Below are 18,937 nucleotides of genomic sequence, written 5' to 3' on the forward strand. Positions count from 1 at the left end.
GACTGAGGAAAGGTTAATTTCTACTGTATAATCAATGCAATCATTGCTATCGTTAGCAATCATGAAAAACAAACTGAACAGACATGTATTTCATATCACGAAATCCACACAATGTAACAATACAGACACCAAAGCAGTCCATCCATGGTCACGACTAGTGAAGTTTCTAACACTGGCTATCTGGACAAGTTTCATCATCCGAGTATATACGACACTGTCAGTGTGTTTGTGTGATGTGCTCGTGTGTGATAGTTTGGTATGTCTGTATGAGAACAATGAGCATCACAATTCCTCAGCCTTTGTAACAAATCAAAACAATGGCATGGGGGAGCGATGCAACTGAACTGAAGGAACTCTGGGGAAAACAGATCTATCTTCATGGCATGCATTCACACCCATGCTCACAGTCAGACGTCACACTGATTGACAGGTCATTGCGACCTATCAGGACCACGCACATGACAATGAGGGAGGGGATTAGAGGTTACAAAGTTAATAAAATACAGCAAATAAATGCAAACCGTAATATCAAAGAAACAAGATGGAAAACATGACAGTAAAAAATATAAAAATAGATAGGCTACATAAAGATATTGTTACAGATATTAAAGGACAGAATTCTCCTCTCTGTAAGATGAACTGACTTTTGAGATCCCTTGACTTGTACAGTTCTTTTGTAACATTAAAGCCACTTCCATTACATAGTAATCGCTTCATGTGAGTTGGACCTGTCATTGGAAAAACACAAACTATACAAATCTGTGGATTTCCCAAACATCCACAACTCTGGCTTCACCCCACTAACTTATATGGAGAAAATGGCAAACAACATGATTTAAAAAGAAATAAAATAGGTTGGTTTATCAATTAAGAAAGATTTGTGACGTTGATGTCGGTTATGTCTGAAGTTGCCAATAGGGTTCTTCTGGAGCCTATATCCAATCATTACTTTAGAGTATAATCTTTACAATGGTATGATTCACTGATACTGACTAGCCATACTGGACATGCTGACAGAAACCAAATATGACGCAATATGAAGCATCCATGAATACAAATCATCATATTTGTGTAGTTACTGCTAGGCTTATGATTACGATCTGCTCTGAGAAAGGCCAACTGTTTCAGATCTGAATGTTCAAAAACAGAATAGAGTTAAAGGTCCAATGCAGGGCCTCCCGAGTGGCGCAGCGGTCTAAGGCACTGCATCGCGTTACTACAGACCAGGGTTCATTCCCGGGCTGTGCCACAACCGGCTGTGGCCGGGAGTCCCATAGGACGGCGCACAATTGGCCCAGCTTCGTCCGGGTTAGAGGAGGGTTTGGCCGTGGGGGCTTTACTTGGCTCATCGCGCTCTAGCGACTCCTTGTGGCGGGCCGGGTGCCTGCAGGCTGATACCGGTCACCAGTTGAACGGTGTTTCCTCAGACACATTTGTGCGGCTGGCTTCCGGGTTAAGCTGGCGGGTGTTAGGCGGGTCATGTTTCAGAGGGCGCATGACTCCACCTTCGCCTCTCCGGAGCCCGTTGGGGAGTTGCAGCGATGAGACACGATCGAAAAAGGGCGGTAAAATACAAAAAAAAGGTCAAATTTTTATCTCAATATCCAATCAATTCTGGATAACAATTAAGTACCTTAATGTTATTGTTTTCAATTAAAATGATCAAAAAATAAATAAATAGCTTCTTAGCAAAAAGCAATTTCTCAATCAAGAAATTTCGCTAGGACTGTCTGGATGTGGTCTGTGAGGGGCCTAATGGGAGGAGCCTAATGGGAAGAGCCTAATGGGAGGGGCCTAATGGGAGGGACATGTAACCTGAAAACTAGCTGTTATTGGCAGAGCGGAGGGCATACTCTCTTTGTTATTGGTCTATTAACTTATACTGCCTAGTGATGTTGCCGTGCAGTCCAAAACCCCACCCTTTTCAAACAGCTCTTACACTAAAGAGCATTATCATCATTTTCACAATTTTACAGTATTATTCCAACCTCATAGTGGTTGGTTTGACTGCACTGCCCATTTACAATGAGGACTTTTAGGACATTGTGACCTGGTCCTCGGGGGCACTGTGACTCTGGGAGTATGTTGCCCTTCATCATTACTTTAAGTGGTTTCTTATGCTCAGTCATAGAGGGATTTTGTCCCTTCAAATTGGAGTGAAACATTTGACAGCATTGTAACAGAAAATCCAGTTAACAGTACATAGTCTTACTAACTGAAATGGCAGTAGGGCAAGATGAGTCCGTTTCCAGGTGGAATACATATTACTACAAAGAGTAATACCATTAGTTCATCCGTTTTCATTGCCCTCACACATACTTTTTAGTTTAGGATACGTCTAACCAACAGGCCAACCCCGAAGCTCTATAATGCCACATTCACAAACATAGGGCAACAAGCAAACAATCCAATGAAATAAGGTGACTTGTTCAATTGATGATCTCATATTTGGAAACTATGACATCGTAGTAAAAGTTAAAAACAAGAAAACAGTTATGTGCTTCAGGTCAATTTAGGCCTAGATTCAATCAGATCAAGCGTTAACCGGCGATAGCCGACACCCGCATAGCTGATGTTTTGGCGGTGTTGGAGGTCTAACTGCTTTGGAGCTGTCAAATCGGTGAGCAGCTGCTCTTGATCATTGTCAGGTAGCCACACCCATCTCACTCGCGTCAGAAGTTCATAACGAGAAAATGTAGGCTATATAGAAATAATGACGCTCAAATTGAATATCATTAAACAAAATAATGAGGATTTCTATCAGCCTAATCGAGGTATAGATCATAGATCTCACATTCCAGTATTCAAACTTGTAAACAAGGCTGCATGGTATTTCTCTTAGGGCTCTATTCAATCTGTAACGCTGAAGTGTTACAGATTCCAATAAATACATTTAAAGGTAATTTCCGATTGAGCCGACATATGCAGCGTTTACCGTGAATACAGTCTTTGCTAATGCGGGAACATTGCCTTTAAATTTCAATCACGGTGTAAAGCTGAACTTCCGCGATACGGATTGAATAGAGCCCTTAATGCAACTCTGTGCAGCCAATGGCAATGTCCACTTAAGGTATAATGCCAGGAGCCGCGCGTGCTATTTGACCACTCTAACACAGTTCCACCTCTGACACAGCCAAAACAACAGCTATGCGGATGTTGGCTAAAGCGGATCTGATTGAATACAGCCCTTAGTTAATAATGGTTTGTCTCCAGATATGGGCACCGGGGGAAACATATTTTCAAAGTGCAAATCTTTTTGAAATCTTCTTTAAATTCTAAGTACCTACTAGGGGTACCTTGGGAGAATAGGTAGGTAGGTACCTCTGGGAACATGGCTGGGAACATCTGACCCTCAGTATACTATAGAAGAAAATGAAAGCACCATTGCTAAGACAAGAGTCCTTTAGTTCTCTTCATATCCTCAGGTCAGGTGGCGTATTTACATGACAATACTCTCTTGGTTTAACCTTGGGTCTGATGTGAAGGGTGAAAGTAATTAAGCAACTTATGTCTGTAAAAATGACTGGGGGACTGTTCGTTTGAAAACCGATAAAGTTCTTCAATAGCTTTTGCTTTTAGTTGGGAGAAATTTTGAGGGGGTTCTTTTCCACCTAATATTCATTCCGGTAGGGAATGTTTTTGTTTTGTTTTCCTTTCTCATGTCAATCGTCCAGTCCAAATGTTAAACATGATCAAAGTTCGTTGTATCTCCTTCAGTTTGACTTCTTCATTTTCAGATGATACAGGCAGAATTCATAGGTACAAAGTGGTCAATGTCTTTCAGTTTGCCAGGACCTTTTCCCTGTCTCTCTCTCTTTTCCCTCCTCTCTCTCCCTACCTATCTCTCTTTCTTTCTCTCTTTTCACTGTGGAGTGGGAACAGGGGCTGAGGAGTGGAGTGTATCCCCAGGTAGAGGGGCGCTGGGCTCTGGGTTCAAGAAAAGAAGAGAAGAATTTGAGATGTGTAACAAAAACACACACATGAACATAGTGCAGAAACATTCAACAATACAGTTCAAGTTAATTCCACTGGGTCACATTATTAACTTTATACAGTATTAGGTAACTATTGAAAATTCACAGTTGGTCAATACAAAGTGTGACTCACCGTGGAGTGTTGGGGTGGTGGTGGTGCTGGAGTGGCCTGGCGGGCGGGGAGGTGTGGTGTGAGGACCACTGGGGGGCGGCTGGGGCTCGGTGGGCTGGGCCTGGGCAGAGGAGGGGCCAGACATGGGGACGGAGGAGGCAGGGGGTGCTGGGCTGGGAGCTGGCTGTGGTGCAGGGATACTGGGGGTCAGCTGGGACTGGGTGGCTGAGGGGCCCTGGGGTGGGGGGGCCGGGGCAGGGTGTGGGCCTCCAGTCTGGCTATGCTGCTGGTGCTGGATCTGTTGGAAGTGCTGCTGACGCGCCCTCATCTCTGCATACTTCAACTGCTCCATGTGGAACGACTGACGGTCTGCCAGCAACTGCTGCCTCTGGTACTCCAACTACACACATACGCACACATTGTAAGAACATGTAAATGCGCAGTCCAACCAACAAAGCAAAACCAACTAACAAAACCATCAAGTCCACTTAAACTACATCCCCCATAATCCTTCGCTACTCCCTGACTCACAGCCTCCCTTTCTCGGTCCATGATAGTCTCCAGCTCTTCAAAGTGTCTCAGTTTGATCTCCAGCTTCTTCATCTGAGTCTCCACCAGCAGAGCCACCAGAGACTTGATCTTCCTCTCCTCCACCGCAGCCAGGTGCTACGGAGAGAGAAAGACAGAGAGAAGGAGGGAGGGAGAGGGGGATGGAGAGGAAGAGAGAGAGAGAGAGAAGAAGTATGGGGGAGAGAGAGGGTAGAGAAAGATAATCTTTAGTATGTGAAATAGCACAGACATATACTGAACAATCTATGGTTGATAATCAATATGAGAGACGGAGATAGTAGAAGTTGTCCCTAACCACTGATACAGGGTCCGATATGTTTTACGGACTGGCTGCGGATCCAACTTTTTTGGACCCACTAAAGGTCCTGAAGCTTCTGGCATTTGCGGTAGAGAACAGGCTACTCTGGCAAATGGTGCTCGTTTAATAAAGTTAGATAAAAACTGAATCAATGTCTGCAAGATCACATAATGAGAGTATTCTACATAACAGAACTGAATATAATAGCATAGTATAACGTTACTGTAAGACAAAAAACACCACATAATTTCTTATGAGATTTTAGGATGATTGTACGAATGGTCACATTTTTCTATCATGTGGCCTCAACAGTGTGCGCCATTAGGCAAAATATGTGCTTTGATTTAAACTAAAACACAGGTAAGCTATGCTACAGTTTAACACTATCTGCAAAAAAATGTGCTCATTGTATATAATTCAGAACACTGTAGGCTACTTGAAACAACACTGTATAACTCAAGAAGATCTAAATGCATATCCCCACGAAACTGATTGAGATCAAATGGTCGGTATGCAGATGCTGCATGGACGACTCACCGTTAAAACTTGAAGAATTATCATTCACGATTGACAGTGAGGGTGAACACAACAATGTGTGCGTAAAGTAGAGGTAAAGAAACACATGCACAGAACGTGATTCGGATCTTCAGCTCTGGGGAAAAGGGATCCAGGGGGGCAGGTCGGGGCGGTTACCTACGGATCCACAGCCTCTGCCAATCTTTTTTGGGATCAGGTGCCTCCTAATGTAATCGTATGAACTATGGAAAAACTGATCCTAGATCAGCACTCCTACTCTGAGAAGCTTGATACATACAGCCCCTGATGCTAGATCTGATGTTAGGGGCATCATGCTAAACAAGGGTCAGAAGTCAGACCTTGGCTTTGACGGCAGCAGCAGCCAAGGCGGAGGCAGCAGCGGTAGCCAGGTTCCCTTCTCCCACGTCCCGCTCCACCTTAGCCTTCCTTTCTCCCTCGCTCTCTCCTTCTCTCTGGCCCTCCTCCAAGCCATCCTTCCCTTCCTTCTCCTTCTCTCTGTCACCTAATGCAGAGAGGGAAACATAGAAGTCACACTTAATTGAGTGTCTGTAAAATACAAGAGAGACAGAGATACATTCAAATTCAGTCACAGACATAAACATTACCCATCTCTGTCTCTGTCTTCCCAGCCTCTCGCTCTCTCTCTCCTTCTCCCTCTCTCCCTCTCTCCTCCTCCTTCTTCCCGTTTTCTCCTTGCTTCTCCTCTTCTTCCATGGCTCCATCTTTGTTCTCCTGTTATCACCATGGGGATAAGGACAACATGGTCAGCTCCTTACTGATACTTGAGCATCAATCATCACAACATAGACAATTCAGACCCAGACCGTAACTGGTTTGCCAGAAGATGAGACAACACAAACACAGGTACAGTAGAAGTCCAAACAGACACCATACCTTGGTCTCCCTCTTCTCCTCACTGGATTGGCTGTCACTCTTATTCTCCTCACTGCTCTCTTCTGGAGGCAGAGAAAAGAGAAATGAGATGTCAGCAAGCCTAGCGTCTTACGTCTACCCACCTGCAACTCATTTTTCAATTCAGTTCGATAAACTATTGACATACAGTACATGTGTAAATATGACCAAAGACAACTATAGTTTTAGATAATAGTAGATCGAAGCTGTACCAGGTTTGTCTCCTTCCTCCAGGCTGGTGCCTGCGATGCCGCTGCCCTCCAGGCCGTAGAGGGGGTCCTGTCTGCCACTGGCCCGCGCCGCCTCCTCCACTCTCCTCACATGGGCCTCCACCAGTGCTGCTGGGACCTCCTCCTTCATACGGGAAAACTCCTCTGAGAGAGAGAGAGAGAAGAAAAGAGAAGTAATGAATGGTGGAGAAAAAAGCAGGGGGCTGGTTCTAAACCGTTGAATGATACACCCAATACACAATCCATCTCTAAAATGTCTCTCGAGAGAAAAAAATCCAAACCTCAAGACCCCTCCTGGTAAACAACAGTTAACAAAAAAATTATCTGACACAAATCAGGCCAGTCTTTACTCTGTGTGCTCCGACCGACGGTTAGTTAGTGAGTTGACCTCTCACCCAGGGCAGACTTAGCGGCTGCAGAGGCCACGCGGGGGTCCACCACGGAGGCCAGGAAGGCCACGGTGCTCATGACGGGATTGCCTGCCTGGCTGAAGGGGACAGGCTGGTAGGCCAGGGGGCCCAGGGACGAGGACGTGTCCTCCAGGTAGGGGTCCTCGATGGGCAGACGCAGGAAGTGCAGTATACACTCATCCTGGGTACGTGAGCCCACGTGCTCCGACACCTTGTTCCAGTCATCCTTGTACATCTCCAGACCCTGAAAGGGGAGGGATGATATGATTGATATTCATAATGTTATATTAAGCCTTAGGTTTTGTTTTCAGATAAGTGCTTTGTGTGTTTTTGTTGTTGTTCCTCTCAACACTTTTTCAAGTTCAAGTTTATTTGGATTTAAAGGGCATTTTGTTGAACCATTCTGCTGAATGGTAATAAACTAGATGAGACAGAGTTGAGTTGTTAGTTACCTCTAGCAGCAGTAGTGTCTCCTGTTCGGTCCAGTCTCGCATGGCGTTGGCAGCACTTTTACTCTGCAGACAGGAAGAAGTAATATCACTGTAACACATCATTACTCTTTAATAGTTAGCTATACAGTGCATTATGATCCTCATCACTCCTGCAGTGTTGTGAGCCATACCTTAGGAGGCCCATTCTTCTTGCTGTACATGTCTGTCCTCAGGCCAAAGTTCTGCAGGTCGGCTGGCTGCTTCTCCTTCACCTTGTCTGGGAAAGACAGAATCTGCTGTGCCGCCGGAGTCTAGAGGGGACAGAGAGAGAAGATAAGTGGAGTGAAACTACAGTCAAATAGAGAGACATCTAGAACCACAATATAGATACAATTTGTGTTCGTGCGTGTGCATATGTTCGTCTGTGTGTGTGTGTGTGTACCTGGGAGGCCTTGGGTTGCAGGGGCACCAGGCTGGAGGGGGTGTCAGCCAGGACGTGGAAGTGGGAGGTGGGCGGGGGGCCCATGGGGGTGGGACGGCTCTCTGAGTCCACCTGGTAGTTGATCAGACCCCACTGCTCCAGGAACGCATGCACCCTGAGGAGAGGAGGAGGACAGAGGGATAAACAGAGGAGGTAAATATTACTGCATGTAGATGAAAAGACAAGAATACACAACAAAGACAGTGTGTACACAGTGTACTACAGCAGGGGTGTCAAACACCTGCCCCGCGAGGGGGTCCAATCTGCCCGAGGGTGGTTTGAGTAAAACATTAAAATTAAAATGGGGGGGGGGACAAACTCAATATACTTTAAAATGTCTAAAACCAAATCGAAACTGTGTAGAAATTACACTGTTTCTTGACCGTGTCCAGCTCGCTAATAATCACCGAAATGAAAGCTAGACAGTCAGGCAGCATCGAAAGGCAAGAGGACTATTTTTTGCAAATTTTGACGACAAGGAAATATAACCAATTTTCAGTGCGGCCCTCCGGACCTCGTTGAAGACCGAATGCGGCCCGCGGGGCAACATTAGTTTGACACCCTTGTACTACAGTGTTAAACCAGCCTGATCTGAGTGCAGCGTTCTGCTTTCACGAAGCTAGTATTATACTCTTCTTATAAGAATTACAAAACGGAGTAAACTGTACTGTTACTGTTGTAAATGTCATGTGTGCACCGAGTTCTCCTCACCTCATGATGGCACACACGTCTCCGGCTAGGTTCCTACGACAAGCGGTGGAGGTGAGGTACTCCTGCGGGTTAAGCCTGTACGTGTCAATCATGAAGTTCCTGTAGGCCAGGTAACTGTGAGGAGAGATAGAGATTCTTGTCAGTAAATATGCAGTTAAGTCACTCCAAACTTGAAAGCTGTGTGAAAGCTGTTGTTTTATACATAACACAGAAGAGTGTACATGTGTATGAGCTAGGCATGTGTAATAATAATATGTTAGCATGTGTTTACTCACATCTCAGGGGTTTTGGATTTGTTCTTGCCGTTGAAAAACTCTGGGAGGGCTCTGCGCTCGATAGCATGGACACTGGGAAAGAGAGAAAGAGGTTAACATTCAGTAGACTAGCTATACCATTTAAGAACATTTCTCTAGAACAGGGATGGACTGACAGCCCGCACCCTCGGATCTCAACTTACTGTTGCGAGTTAGAATAGTAGAATACACAAGGTTCAATTTCAAAATGTGGTTGCGCATCAGCAGCTTTTTTCTTGTTATGTCAGTCACTGATAGTCAGTCAATTAGCCATGTCAGCTAAAATGTTTTAGATTGCTAAGTTAGTTTAGCGGCCAGCTATCTAAACTTGTTATCATGGTCAAATTACTGCCCGTTGACCCCCATTGATTTTGTTAGTCTTACTCAGATATCATATATCAGTTAAAAACTGCAAACATCTCTCTCCACCCCATGGCAAAATGTGTAGAATTGCAGAACATTTTCTGTAAAACAGCTCATTTTCCTCTCCGCCCCATGTCAAAATGAGTAGAATTGCATGAAGTTAGTTATAAAATTGCAGAATATTCTCTACGCCCCATGGCAAAATGTGTAGAATTGCACGAAACTAACTCTAAAACTTAAGACCATTAGGCTGATGATCCGGGGGTGGGGGGATGTGTAGCCTACCTGTTGTAGTCGAACCAGGCAGCGTAGCTGGGAATGATGATGTGGTGGGTTTGCTCAGTCACGTTGTCCTCATGGAGGTCCGACCCTTTCACCGGCTCTCCTTTCACACTCGGAGAGCCCTCCTCCTCCTCCTTCTCTGCAGTTTCCATGGATTCATCCTCTTGCTCATCTGTTCAAAAGATAAAAGAGGAGAGAATGAACATACAGATCAGCGGACAGATAAAGGATAGACTAAGCTCAAATATAGTGACCTCACCCTGCAGACAGTGTACACACTGAGATGTAAAGTTATGATGTGATGTGTGTGTTGTGCATCAGGTTGGGTACTGTGACAGCAAAAAATAAAACATATCTGTGCATATGGACCAATAAAGCAAGTATTGTATTGATTAAATAGTTCAGGGAACTCACCCAGGTCTGTCATGGTACCTCCCTTCACTGGTGTCGACTCAGAGTCTTTCTTAGTGTTGGCTACAGAGAGACAGAGAGGGGGGGGGGGGGGAGTTGCATTTCCTGTGACACAACACTTTAGTTCAACCCCTGACCTTCAGTCACAATGATGGTACTAATGTTTCAACCACTGTAAATATCAGGAGGATAAGCCAATGGGCTGAGTCAAAATCTTAGATAATAAAGTGTATGTGTGCGTTAGAATGTTCACTAACAAAATGTCATATGTACTGTACATGTGAGTGTGTGTGTGTGTTGTGTACCTGTCTTAGGTAGGGTGACCTCCTCTACTGCAGGTACAGGTGATGGTTCATCCAGATCTTTAGTCAGATCCTCAAGCTCCTCCTCTCTCTGGCCTCGCTTAGACTTAGTGTACGGAGTGGTGGGCCTAACACACACACACACACACACACACACACACACACACACACACACACACAAGCACAAGCACACACAAAGTCAGTCATACTGTATAGCATCTAAAGGCTAGTATTTCTTAGTCATAGTGTGTGTCAGCAATCTACAGATCTCCCAATAACACCTCTACAAAGGGCATTATCCTGGGCTGGCCTATACAGTAGTAAACAAAGGGTAGTAGGGTAACACACACACACACACACACCCTTTCTTGGTGTTCTTCTTCTTGCTTTCCTGGGATGGTGGAGTGGGCGAGGGGGAGGGCGAGCGCTTCCTCTTCTTGGCGCTGCCGGGCTTCTTGTCGCGGCGCTCGTCCCCCGGGGTGGTCACCTCGTCCGTCAGGGTCTTGGCTGAGATCCTCTTCCTCTTGGGGCCCCCCTCTCCCACCTCATAGTCCTCCTCATTCATCCACTCATTAAACTGGTCCAGGTCCAGGATCCACTTGGCATGGACCTGAAGACACACAGTTGTTAATATGATGTCATAAACAGGGTGCGAATTACGGGGGAGCCAGGAGGGGCTCAGCTCCCCTGAATGAGACATTAGGTCCCCTAAATGCAACAAAAGTCCAACTTTGGGGGGTCTCTAACTAATGCTAATTTAATATTCTCCTATTTGTTTCAAATGCATTGGTAAATATGTTTTACAGTGGTAAATATGAAAATAAAAGCGTCCAAAGGAAACGAACACTCCCACCTCTCTATCATGGTTTAAAGCATTTATTTCTATGTGGTTGCACAAACCGTCTCTCTGTCCACTGTGCTGTCCAGTCAGTAGTGCTGAATTTGGCCTCAGATGAGCTCCTTTAAAACGCATAGATTTTCCATTGTACTTGCTCATTTTTGCCATTTATTTGCCATGCTCCCTTCATAAAAATAGCCTTTATTACAATCCATTAGATTTATCCGTTGATTTATCACTGTTTGCTTTTGTCAGTCAGCTGTTTAGAGCGCTCATTGCTTTGCTTTTCAGGTGTGTGCGGGTATTGGTGTTTTCTGTGCCGTCCATGGCCAGAAGTAGACCATTTATTTAGCTTTATTATTTTCTATCAATATTTGTTTTCTTTCCTGGATCAGCTGATGATGGTCGATAATATCACTAGACAACTAGCCTACAGCTAGACACCAATGTGCATCCAAACTATCCAACATTAATGACAGTTGGCCTGTAGTTGACTCTTTCAGTTAGTAACAATTGATTTTGCAATGGCATAGGCTTACATTATTTTGGATTTGTGTGCCTCTGAGAACTGTTTTCACGGCAAAACATAATGAAATGTTACGTAGGCATAGTTACACTTTCAGGGAGTTTTTAGAGATCTCCAAGATCCAGGAATCGTACAGAGTTTAAATTCAATGTTCTAATTTAATTGTTAAATGCTTAGTAATTAGAAATAACACTGTCATAAATGTCATTCATGTAAAGAAAGAAAGGTTGTGTTTTATGCCACACGATCTGTGAAAACTCCAAGCACTCAATTCATGAATTGTGGACTACGGTATAAAAATGTTTTGATTCAACTCATGTATTATATTGAATTGAACTACCTGTTCTGCGTCTGTTCATGTGTGTAAAATTGCCTCGGCTGAGAGGGTATGCTGGCAGTGGTATAGGCCTATTGGAGGGTAAACACAGCTAAATGCAGTTTACCCACCTTTTTCAGACAAATGCATGGAATGTTTAGGGAACGTTACTTTTTTCATCAAGACCGGCAATCAGAGTTTACCCTTTTTTTTTTATACCACTACCGGTAGGCCTATCTGAAGTTCATGGTAATAGGCCTACAATTTGTAGCCTAGAGTAGTAAATTCACCGTGTGTATTAGGGTGACCATACCGTTTTCCCCAGAACAGTTTCAGCCCCATTTCAGGTGTCCCAACCTTTCAGGCTACAAAAAAGGTCATTAGGCACATTTTTTTGTGTTTTGTAAACAGATCTCTATTTCCATTCATCAAATGGACTGTTTGGATTGTTTTGGAGTGGTTGAACATGCACAGGTAGCCTACTTTTTGAAGTGATTTGTTTGACAATCAGATGAAAGCACCATGACTGTTTGTGCTCATGCCACATTGAAAGGTAATTCATTTTTACCATTAAATGACGTCTTTATTATTAGGCCCATAAGTCATAGACACCCCCCAATAGAGACGCCCCGAATGTCACAGTGTAATTCACACTCTGTTCATAAACATGTTAATATGTTAATCATTTCTTACATGTATATATGAGAGAGAGCGAGAGAGCTGTGTCTGAATACCGGTACTTGCATAATTAATAGTACGCTGATTACTGTATATATGCGAAAATATAAAGTTTTATGGTATGTGAGATTTCAAAAATGTTGTATGCTTTAAATGTAAGGATGTCATACTAATTTCTGCTCTTCATCTAACACCAATTCGCTGCATGCTATTGAGGAAGAGAATAGTATTTTCAGACCCACGTGTTTGACAAGGGGACGTGACGAGCTGTCCAAAATGAATGAATGGTGGGTACTATCAGTATGTTCTAAATAGTAGGCTACGTAGTATGGTTAGTACATAGTATAGCATTTTTGTAATTAGTAGGCAAGAACGATTTGGGGCACAGCCCTGACACACACAGAAAGAGAGGAAGAAAGTGTGCTGACCTTCCTGGGTTTCTCTGGGCTGGGCGGATCTTCCACAGCAGCCTCCACCTCACTGGCTGAGATCCAGGTGTCATAGCTGAGCAACAGGGGACAGAGGTCAGATGGAGGTCAGAGACTAGTGTCAGTCTAGTGCACTACATGTCACAACATGGTGCTATAACACAGGCTGAGAAAACAGTGTGGAACTGTTTGTGTTTGTCATGGTGTAAGAATAGGTAAAGGAGATGTGGGTATGGGTTAGAGAGAATGTTAGTGTACATTCACTGTGTGACTTTACTCGATAGTGTCAGTGTCGCCGGTGTTAAGAGCATGCTGTGCTGCTAAAGGCTAAGGTTGTGTTGACTGTGTCAGGCTGAGGCCCCAGTATGGACAGTACCTACCTGTCAGGAGAGTATCCCCAGTGGAGCAGCACCTGCTTGTCTCTCTTCATCACCGGACGCACCCACTCCTCTGAACCAACCAGGGGGTTGGTGAGAGAGAGAGCGAGGGGGGGGTCAGATCCACAGAATTAAATAGAACACAATGGATCTGGAATATAATATACAGTGGGGGAAAAAAGTATTTAGTCAGCCACCAATTGTGCAAGTTCTCCCACTTAAAAAGATGAGAGAGGCCTGTAATTTTCATCATAGGTACACGTCAACTATGACAGACAAATTGAGGAAAAAAATCCAGAAAATCACATTGTAGGATTTTTAATGAATTTATTTGCAAATTATGGTGGAAAATAAGTATTTGGTCACCTACAAACAAGCAAGATTTCTGGCTCTCACAGACCTGTAACTTCTTCTTTAAGAGGCTCCTCTGTCCTCCACTCATTACCTGTATTAATGGCACCTGTTTGAACTTGTTATCAGTATAAAAGACACCTGTCCACAACCTCAAACAGTCACACTCCAAACTCCACTATGGCCAAGACCAAAGAGCTGTCAAAGGACACCAGAAACAAAATTGTAGACCTGCACCAGGCTGGGAAGACTGAATCTGCAATAGGTAAGCAGCTTGGTTTGAAGAAATCAACTGTGGGAGCAATTATTAGGAAATGGAAGACATACAAGACCACTGATAATCTCCCTCGATCTGGGGCTCCACGCAAGATCTCACCCTGTGGGGTCAAAATGATCACCACACGGGGGGACCTAGTGAATGACCTGCAGAGCTGGACCAAAGTAACAAAGCCTACCATCAGTAACACACTACGCCGCCAGGGACTCAAATCCTGCAGTGCGAGACGTGTCCCCCTGCTTAAGCCAGTACATGTCCAGGCCCGTCTGAAGTTTGCTAGAGTGCATTTGGATGATCCAGAAGAGGATTGGGAGAATGTCATATGGTCAGATGAAACCAAAATAGAACTTTTTGGTAAAAACTCAACTCGTCGTCTTTGGAGGACAAAGAATGCTGAGTTGCATCCAAAGAACACCATACCTACTGTGAAGCATGGGGGTGGAAACATCATGCTTTGGGGCTGTTTTTCTGCAAAGGGACCAGGACGACTGATCCGTGTAAAGGAAAGAATGAATGGGGCCATGTATCGTGAGATTTTGAGTGAAAACCTCCTTCCATCAGCAAGGGCATTGAAGATGAAACGTGGCTGGGTCTTTCAGCATGACAATGATCCCAAACACACCGCCCGGGCAACGAAGGAGTGGCTTCGTAAGAAGCATTTCAAGGTCCTGGAGTGGCCTAGCCAGTCTCCAGATCTCAACCCCATAGAAAATCTTTGGAGGGAGTTGAAAGTCTGTGTTGCCCAGCGACAGCCCCAAAACATCACTGCTCTAGAGATCTGCATGGAGGAATGTGCCAAAATACCAGCAACAGTGTGTGAAAACCTTGTGAAGACTTACAGAAAACGTTTGACCTGTGTCATTGCCAACAAAGGGTATATAACAAAGTATTGAGAAACTTTTGTTATTGACCAAATACTTATTTTCCACCATAATTTGCAAATAAATTCATAAAAAATCCTACAATGTGATTTTCTGGATTTTTTTTCCTCATTTTGTCTGTCATAGTTGACGTGTACCTATGATGAAAATTACAGGCCTCTCTCATCTTTTTAAGTGGGAGAACTTGCACAATTGGTGGCTGACCAAATACTTTTTTTCCCCACTGTATCTATCAGTCCATTGTTAGCTACTAGACCAATTCACTTTCCAGGCATAAATTCAAGCCACATTTTTGTCATTTAGCAGATGCTCTTATACAGAGCAACTACGGTTAAGTGCCTTGCTCAAGGGCACAGACACATTTTTCACCTAGTCAGCGCTGGGATTAGGTTACTGGCCCAACGCTCTTAACCTCTAGGCTACCTGCCACATTAGGTAACGTTTGATCCATAATGTTAGACTGACTCACCCTCCTCCAGACTGGCAGGGATGGGAACCACCACATGGGAGCTGCATGTATTGTCTTCAGTCACTGAGCCCTGCAGGCAGCAAACAAACTCTGCTTAACTGTGTTTTTATATTGTGTTGTATTGTATTGCACTGTATGTGTACTCCATATACAGTTTCATCATTAGGTCAGTGAAGACAAGCCTACTTGGTGCCTCTTGATGATGTCCTTCAGTTTCCCCAGCAGCTTGGCCTCAATGTCAGAGCTCAGGTAGATCACTGGTCGACTCAGACAGTTGTTCTAATGGACAAATGGCAAGAAAGAGAGAGAGGGTGAATAAGAAAGAGAGGGACACAGATCAATAAATAAATAAAATAGTTTTCCAAAGAAGAACACGGAAGACTGACCTGTACCAGGGATTTCTCGATAGTCATGAACATCTCCACATTGCGGTCCATCCGAGAAGGATTCTGAAAGTCAAACCTGCGCCTGCCATGAAGACAGACAGGAGTAAAAAATCTCACAGAACCTCTGCAAATACCTCTATAAAAATACATCATTGTCAAAATGAAAAACGTCTCAAGGTTCAATCTATTTTGTTTAATCTTAAACAGAACATTTCAACCATACAACTGGGTTGAATTCATTTGAGGGGAATGTAAGTGTAGTGAGCCAAACAAAATTGGATGGCTTTAATGAAACTCTTACCAGCCCTGATCGCTCTTGAACTTGTAGGCTGCAGCCAGAATGTGGCAGAGAGCCCCACCAGACTTAAAGTCCAGGAAACTCTTCATCTGAACAGAAAGACAGAGGGTTAGGTACAGTATTAGAATAGTGTAATAGGGGAAGCACAATACCAAATTGTGTGTGTGTGTGTGTTTATGTGTGTGTGTGTGTGTGTGTGTGTGTGTGTGTGTGTGTGTGTGTGTGTGTGTGTGTGTGTGTGTGTGTGTGTGTGTGTGTTTCTACCGGCAGCCTGGTGAGAGGTGGGTTGCTGACATGTCGTCCGAACACCTCCTCCTGAAACTGCAGTAGCTGGACCACCAGGCTAGACAGAGACTTGTTGGTGGGGGGCTCCGCCTGGATGTACTGAGGGACGAGAGAGAGAGAGGATTTACATGGAAATATCCGGATAAATAGACATTGTAACTAAGTTAGTTTGTGTGTGCTTGTGCGACAGCGAGACAGAGAGCGATAAAGAGAGAGAGAATAGGATATTTTTCTATATCCACCATAGAACTTTGATAGTTTGAACACTACAATTAACAAAAACATAATTAATGTGGTCAAAGAAACTACAGGTTTCTTTACGTGAATCTTTGCATTCTTTCTGTCTGGGCCAGGTTGAGAATGGTGGGGCTGAGCACATGCTCTGAGACAATAGACAGGGCTTTTTGGCAACACTATAATGAGAAAATTCTGCACACCATCTGGGAGGGGGTAAAAGGGGGCGGATCATTAAAACTCAAGGCGCACATATTGCCCTAAAAGAACATGGTGTGCAATGGGGTGAAAGATAACACCGAAAGCGCCGGTAAAAAGACAGTTCAACATCTGGATTTGTGCACTTGCGCTGGCGGTGCTGTGGCCGGAGTATAGACATCTGCAATCAATGAAATTACCGTTAGATAGCTAGATGGGTTTCCTCCCCTTGAACAAAAACCTGCAACACAGGCCATTCATTTCCCTCTACTGAAAGAGGGTAGAAACATGCACTTAGAACATATCAAATGTTCATCATTTGCAACGCGGCATTTCCCAAGACGTTTTCTCAGCATCCTTTTGTTTCCGTCTTGTGAATATGTGGATTAAACAGCTGGACTATCCTGCAACCCATCTCATCTCACACCCTCCCTCTCCTTTCTCTTTGCTCACTCCTTCTGCTGTTAAGATTGCCCTCTTTCATGTTTGATAATATGAATGCGTGTATTTATTACTTTAGCAAAAAAACAAGCAGTACCTTTTTATAATTCTTGCCCAACCAAACGCGGACATTGTCGAACTGCGAGACGGTATCAGACGCTTCGAAATATTTTACGTTCGGGCCGCCGTCTTTCTTCCGCACCGCCATCTTTGTCTGCAGAATGACAGCGGCCTGGTGGTTGAAAGACGATACTGCAGCCGGTGGGCCCATTCCTGCCACTGTAGTTGCAGTACGTGTACAACAGGTGGCGTCATTGTATAATGATAAAACACTGCACAGTAATGTCTGTGCATTGTTTTAAATACAGCTTCCAGACAGCGCACATTGTGAATGTAATGTAGGCTTACTTTTTCTAAAATGGTTTTTAAAAAAATATCCACAAATAAGCAAAGGATTAAAGATTAAAGGGATACTCCGGGATTTTGGCAATGAGGCCCTTTATTTACTTCCCCAGAGTTAGATTAACTTGTGGATACCATTTTTATATCTGTGTGTCAGTATGAAGGAAGTTAGAGTTAGTTTTGCGAGCCAATGCTAACTAGCATTAGTGCAATGACTGGAAGGCTATGGGTATCTGGTAGCATAGACTTCCAGTCATTGCGCTAACACTAGTTAGCAATTGCGCTAGCGCTAGTTAGCAACTTCCTTCAAACTTCACGCAGAAATGGTATCCACAAGTTCATCTGACTCTTGGGAAGTAGATAAAGGGCCTCATTGCCAAAATCCCAAAGTATTCCTTTAATAATATATTGCAGAAACACCCATTTCACAGTGTTCCAAAGACAGAAACGCAGCTGTCTGGTGAACCTGGCCTTGCCAAAGGCTATCTTCTCGCTGACCTTTTGCTCCTATTCTCCATTTCCGCCAGTCTCCGCATACCCCTCATTAGCACTAGGATAGATGTATATGTTTGTGCGTGAGTGTGTGCGTGCCTGCGTGGGTGTGTGTGTGGATTTCATTACTGTTGTGTGTATGGGTTCATACAAGACAGTGTTTATGTGTGGCAATGTGTGAGTAATTGAAAGTCTACATGTGCCTGTCTGTCTTGAGTGTATGGGGGTGTGCATGTGACCAGGCAGAATGTATGTATTTCTGTCTGTGTTGCTGGTGTCTGTGTGGTGTGTGTGTGTGTGTGTGTGTCTGTGGTGTGTGTGTGTGTGTGTGTGTGTGTGTGTGTGTGTGTGTGTGTGTGTGTGTGTGTGTGTGTGTGTGTGTGTGTGTGTGTGTGTTTGGTGCTGGAGAGGAGAGTGTGTTTGGTGCTGGAGAGGAGAGAGTGAAGCCTATTGATTATTTTAATCCTCCTATTTGTGAGTCTGTGATCCTCTCGGCTCAGCCTTCCACAGGGGGATTGCTAATGGGCCCGAATGCTTCCCTCCTATGCCCTCGCTCCCTGTCCAATTAACTTTACACTGGAATCTGCCAGGATAGAGTGTGAGGAGGAGGGGAGACTGCCGAGGTATCCCCCCCCCCCCCTTACACCACCACTATCCCTCCAGTCTCCCGTAGGCAACAAATTCAGCATCCAGAATACTATTACCTCTCACCTTTAATTAAATATCTGTCTGCTTGTTTTCAC

General features: G+C 44.3%; 1 protein-coding gene across 1 annotated transcript; it reads right to left on the reverse strand.

Annotated features, from left to right (window-relative positions):
• Nucleotides 1-3,108: 3,108 nt before the first annotated feature.
• LOC121577624 (SWI/SNF complex subunit SMARCC2) lies at nt 3,109-17,513 on the reverse strand. Its single transcript, XM_041891368.2, has 25 exons — nt 17,398-17,513; nt 16,407-16,526; nt 16,146-16,231; nt 15,845-15,926; nt 15,645-15,737; nt 15,459-15,528; nt 13,484-13,553; nt 13,104-13,179; nt 10,680-10,927; nt 10,321-10,445; nt 10,019-10,078; nt 9,608-9,776; nt 8,942-9,013; nt 8,667-8,780; nt 7,917-8,070; nt 7,666-7,785; nt 7,496-7,558; nt 7,029-7,287; nt 6,616-6,777; nt 6,386-6,447; nt 6,097-6,223; nt 5,830-5,993; nt 4,618-4,752; nt 4,108-4,486; nt 3,109-3,927 (listed from the first exon to the last, which is right to left on the reverse strand). Exons 1-25 carry the CDS (start codon nt 17,506-17,508, stop codon nt 3,863-3,865), a joined length of 3,186 nt encoding a protein of 1,061 aa, XP_041747302.2. The 5' UTR covers nt 17,509-17,513; the 3' UTR covers nt 3,109-3,862.
• Nucleotides 17,514-18,937: the final 1,424 nt, after the last annotated feature.

The sequence above is a fragment of the Coregonus clupeaformis genome, chromosome 12 (assembly GCF_020615455.1).
Source record: "Coregonus clupeaformis isolate EN_2021a chromosome 12, ASM2061545v1, whole genome shotgun sequence".
NCBI classification, from domain to species: domain Eukaryota; kingdom Metazoa; phylum Chordata; class Actinopteri; order Salmoniformes; family Salmonidae; genus Coregonus; species Coregonus clupeaformis.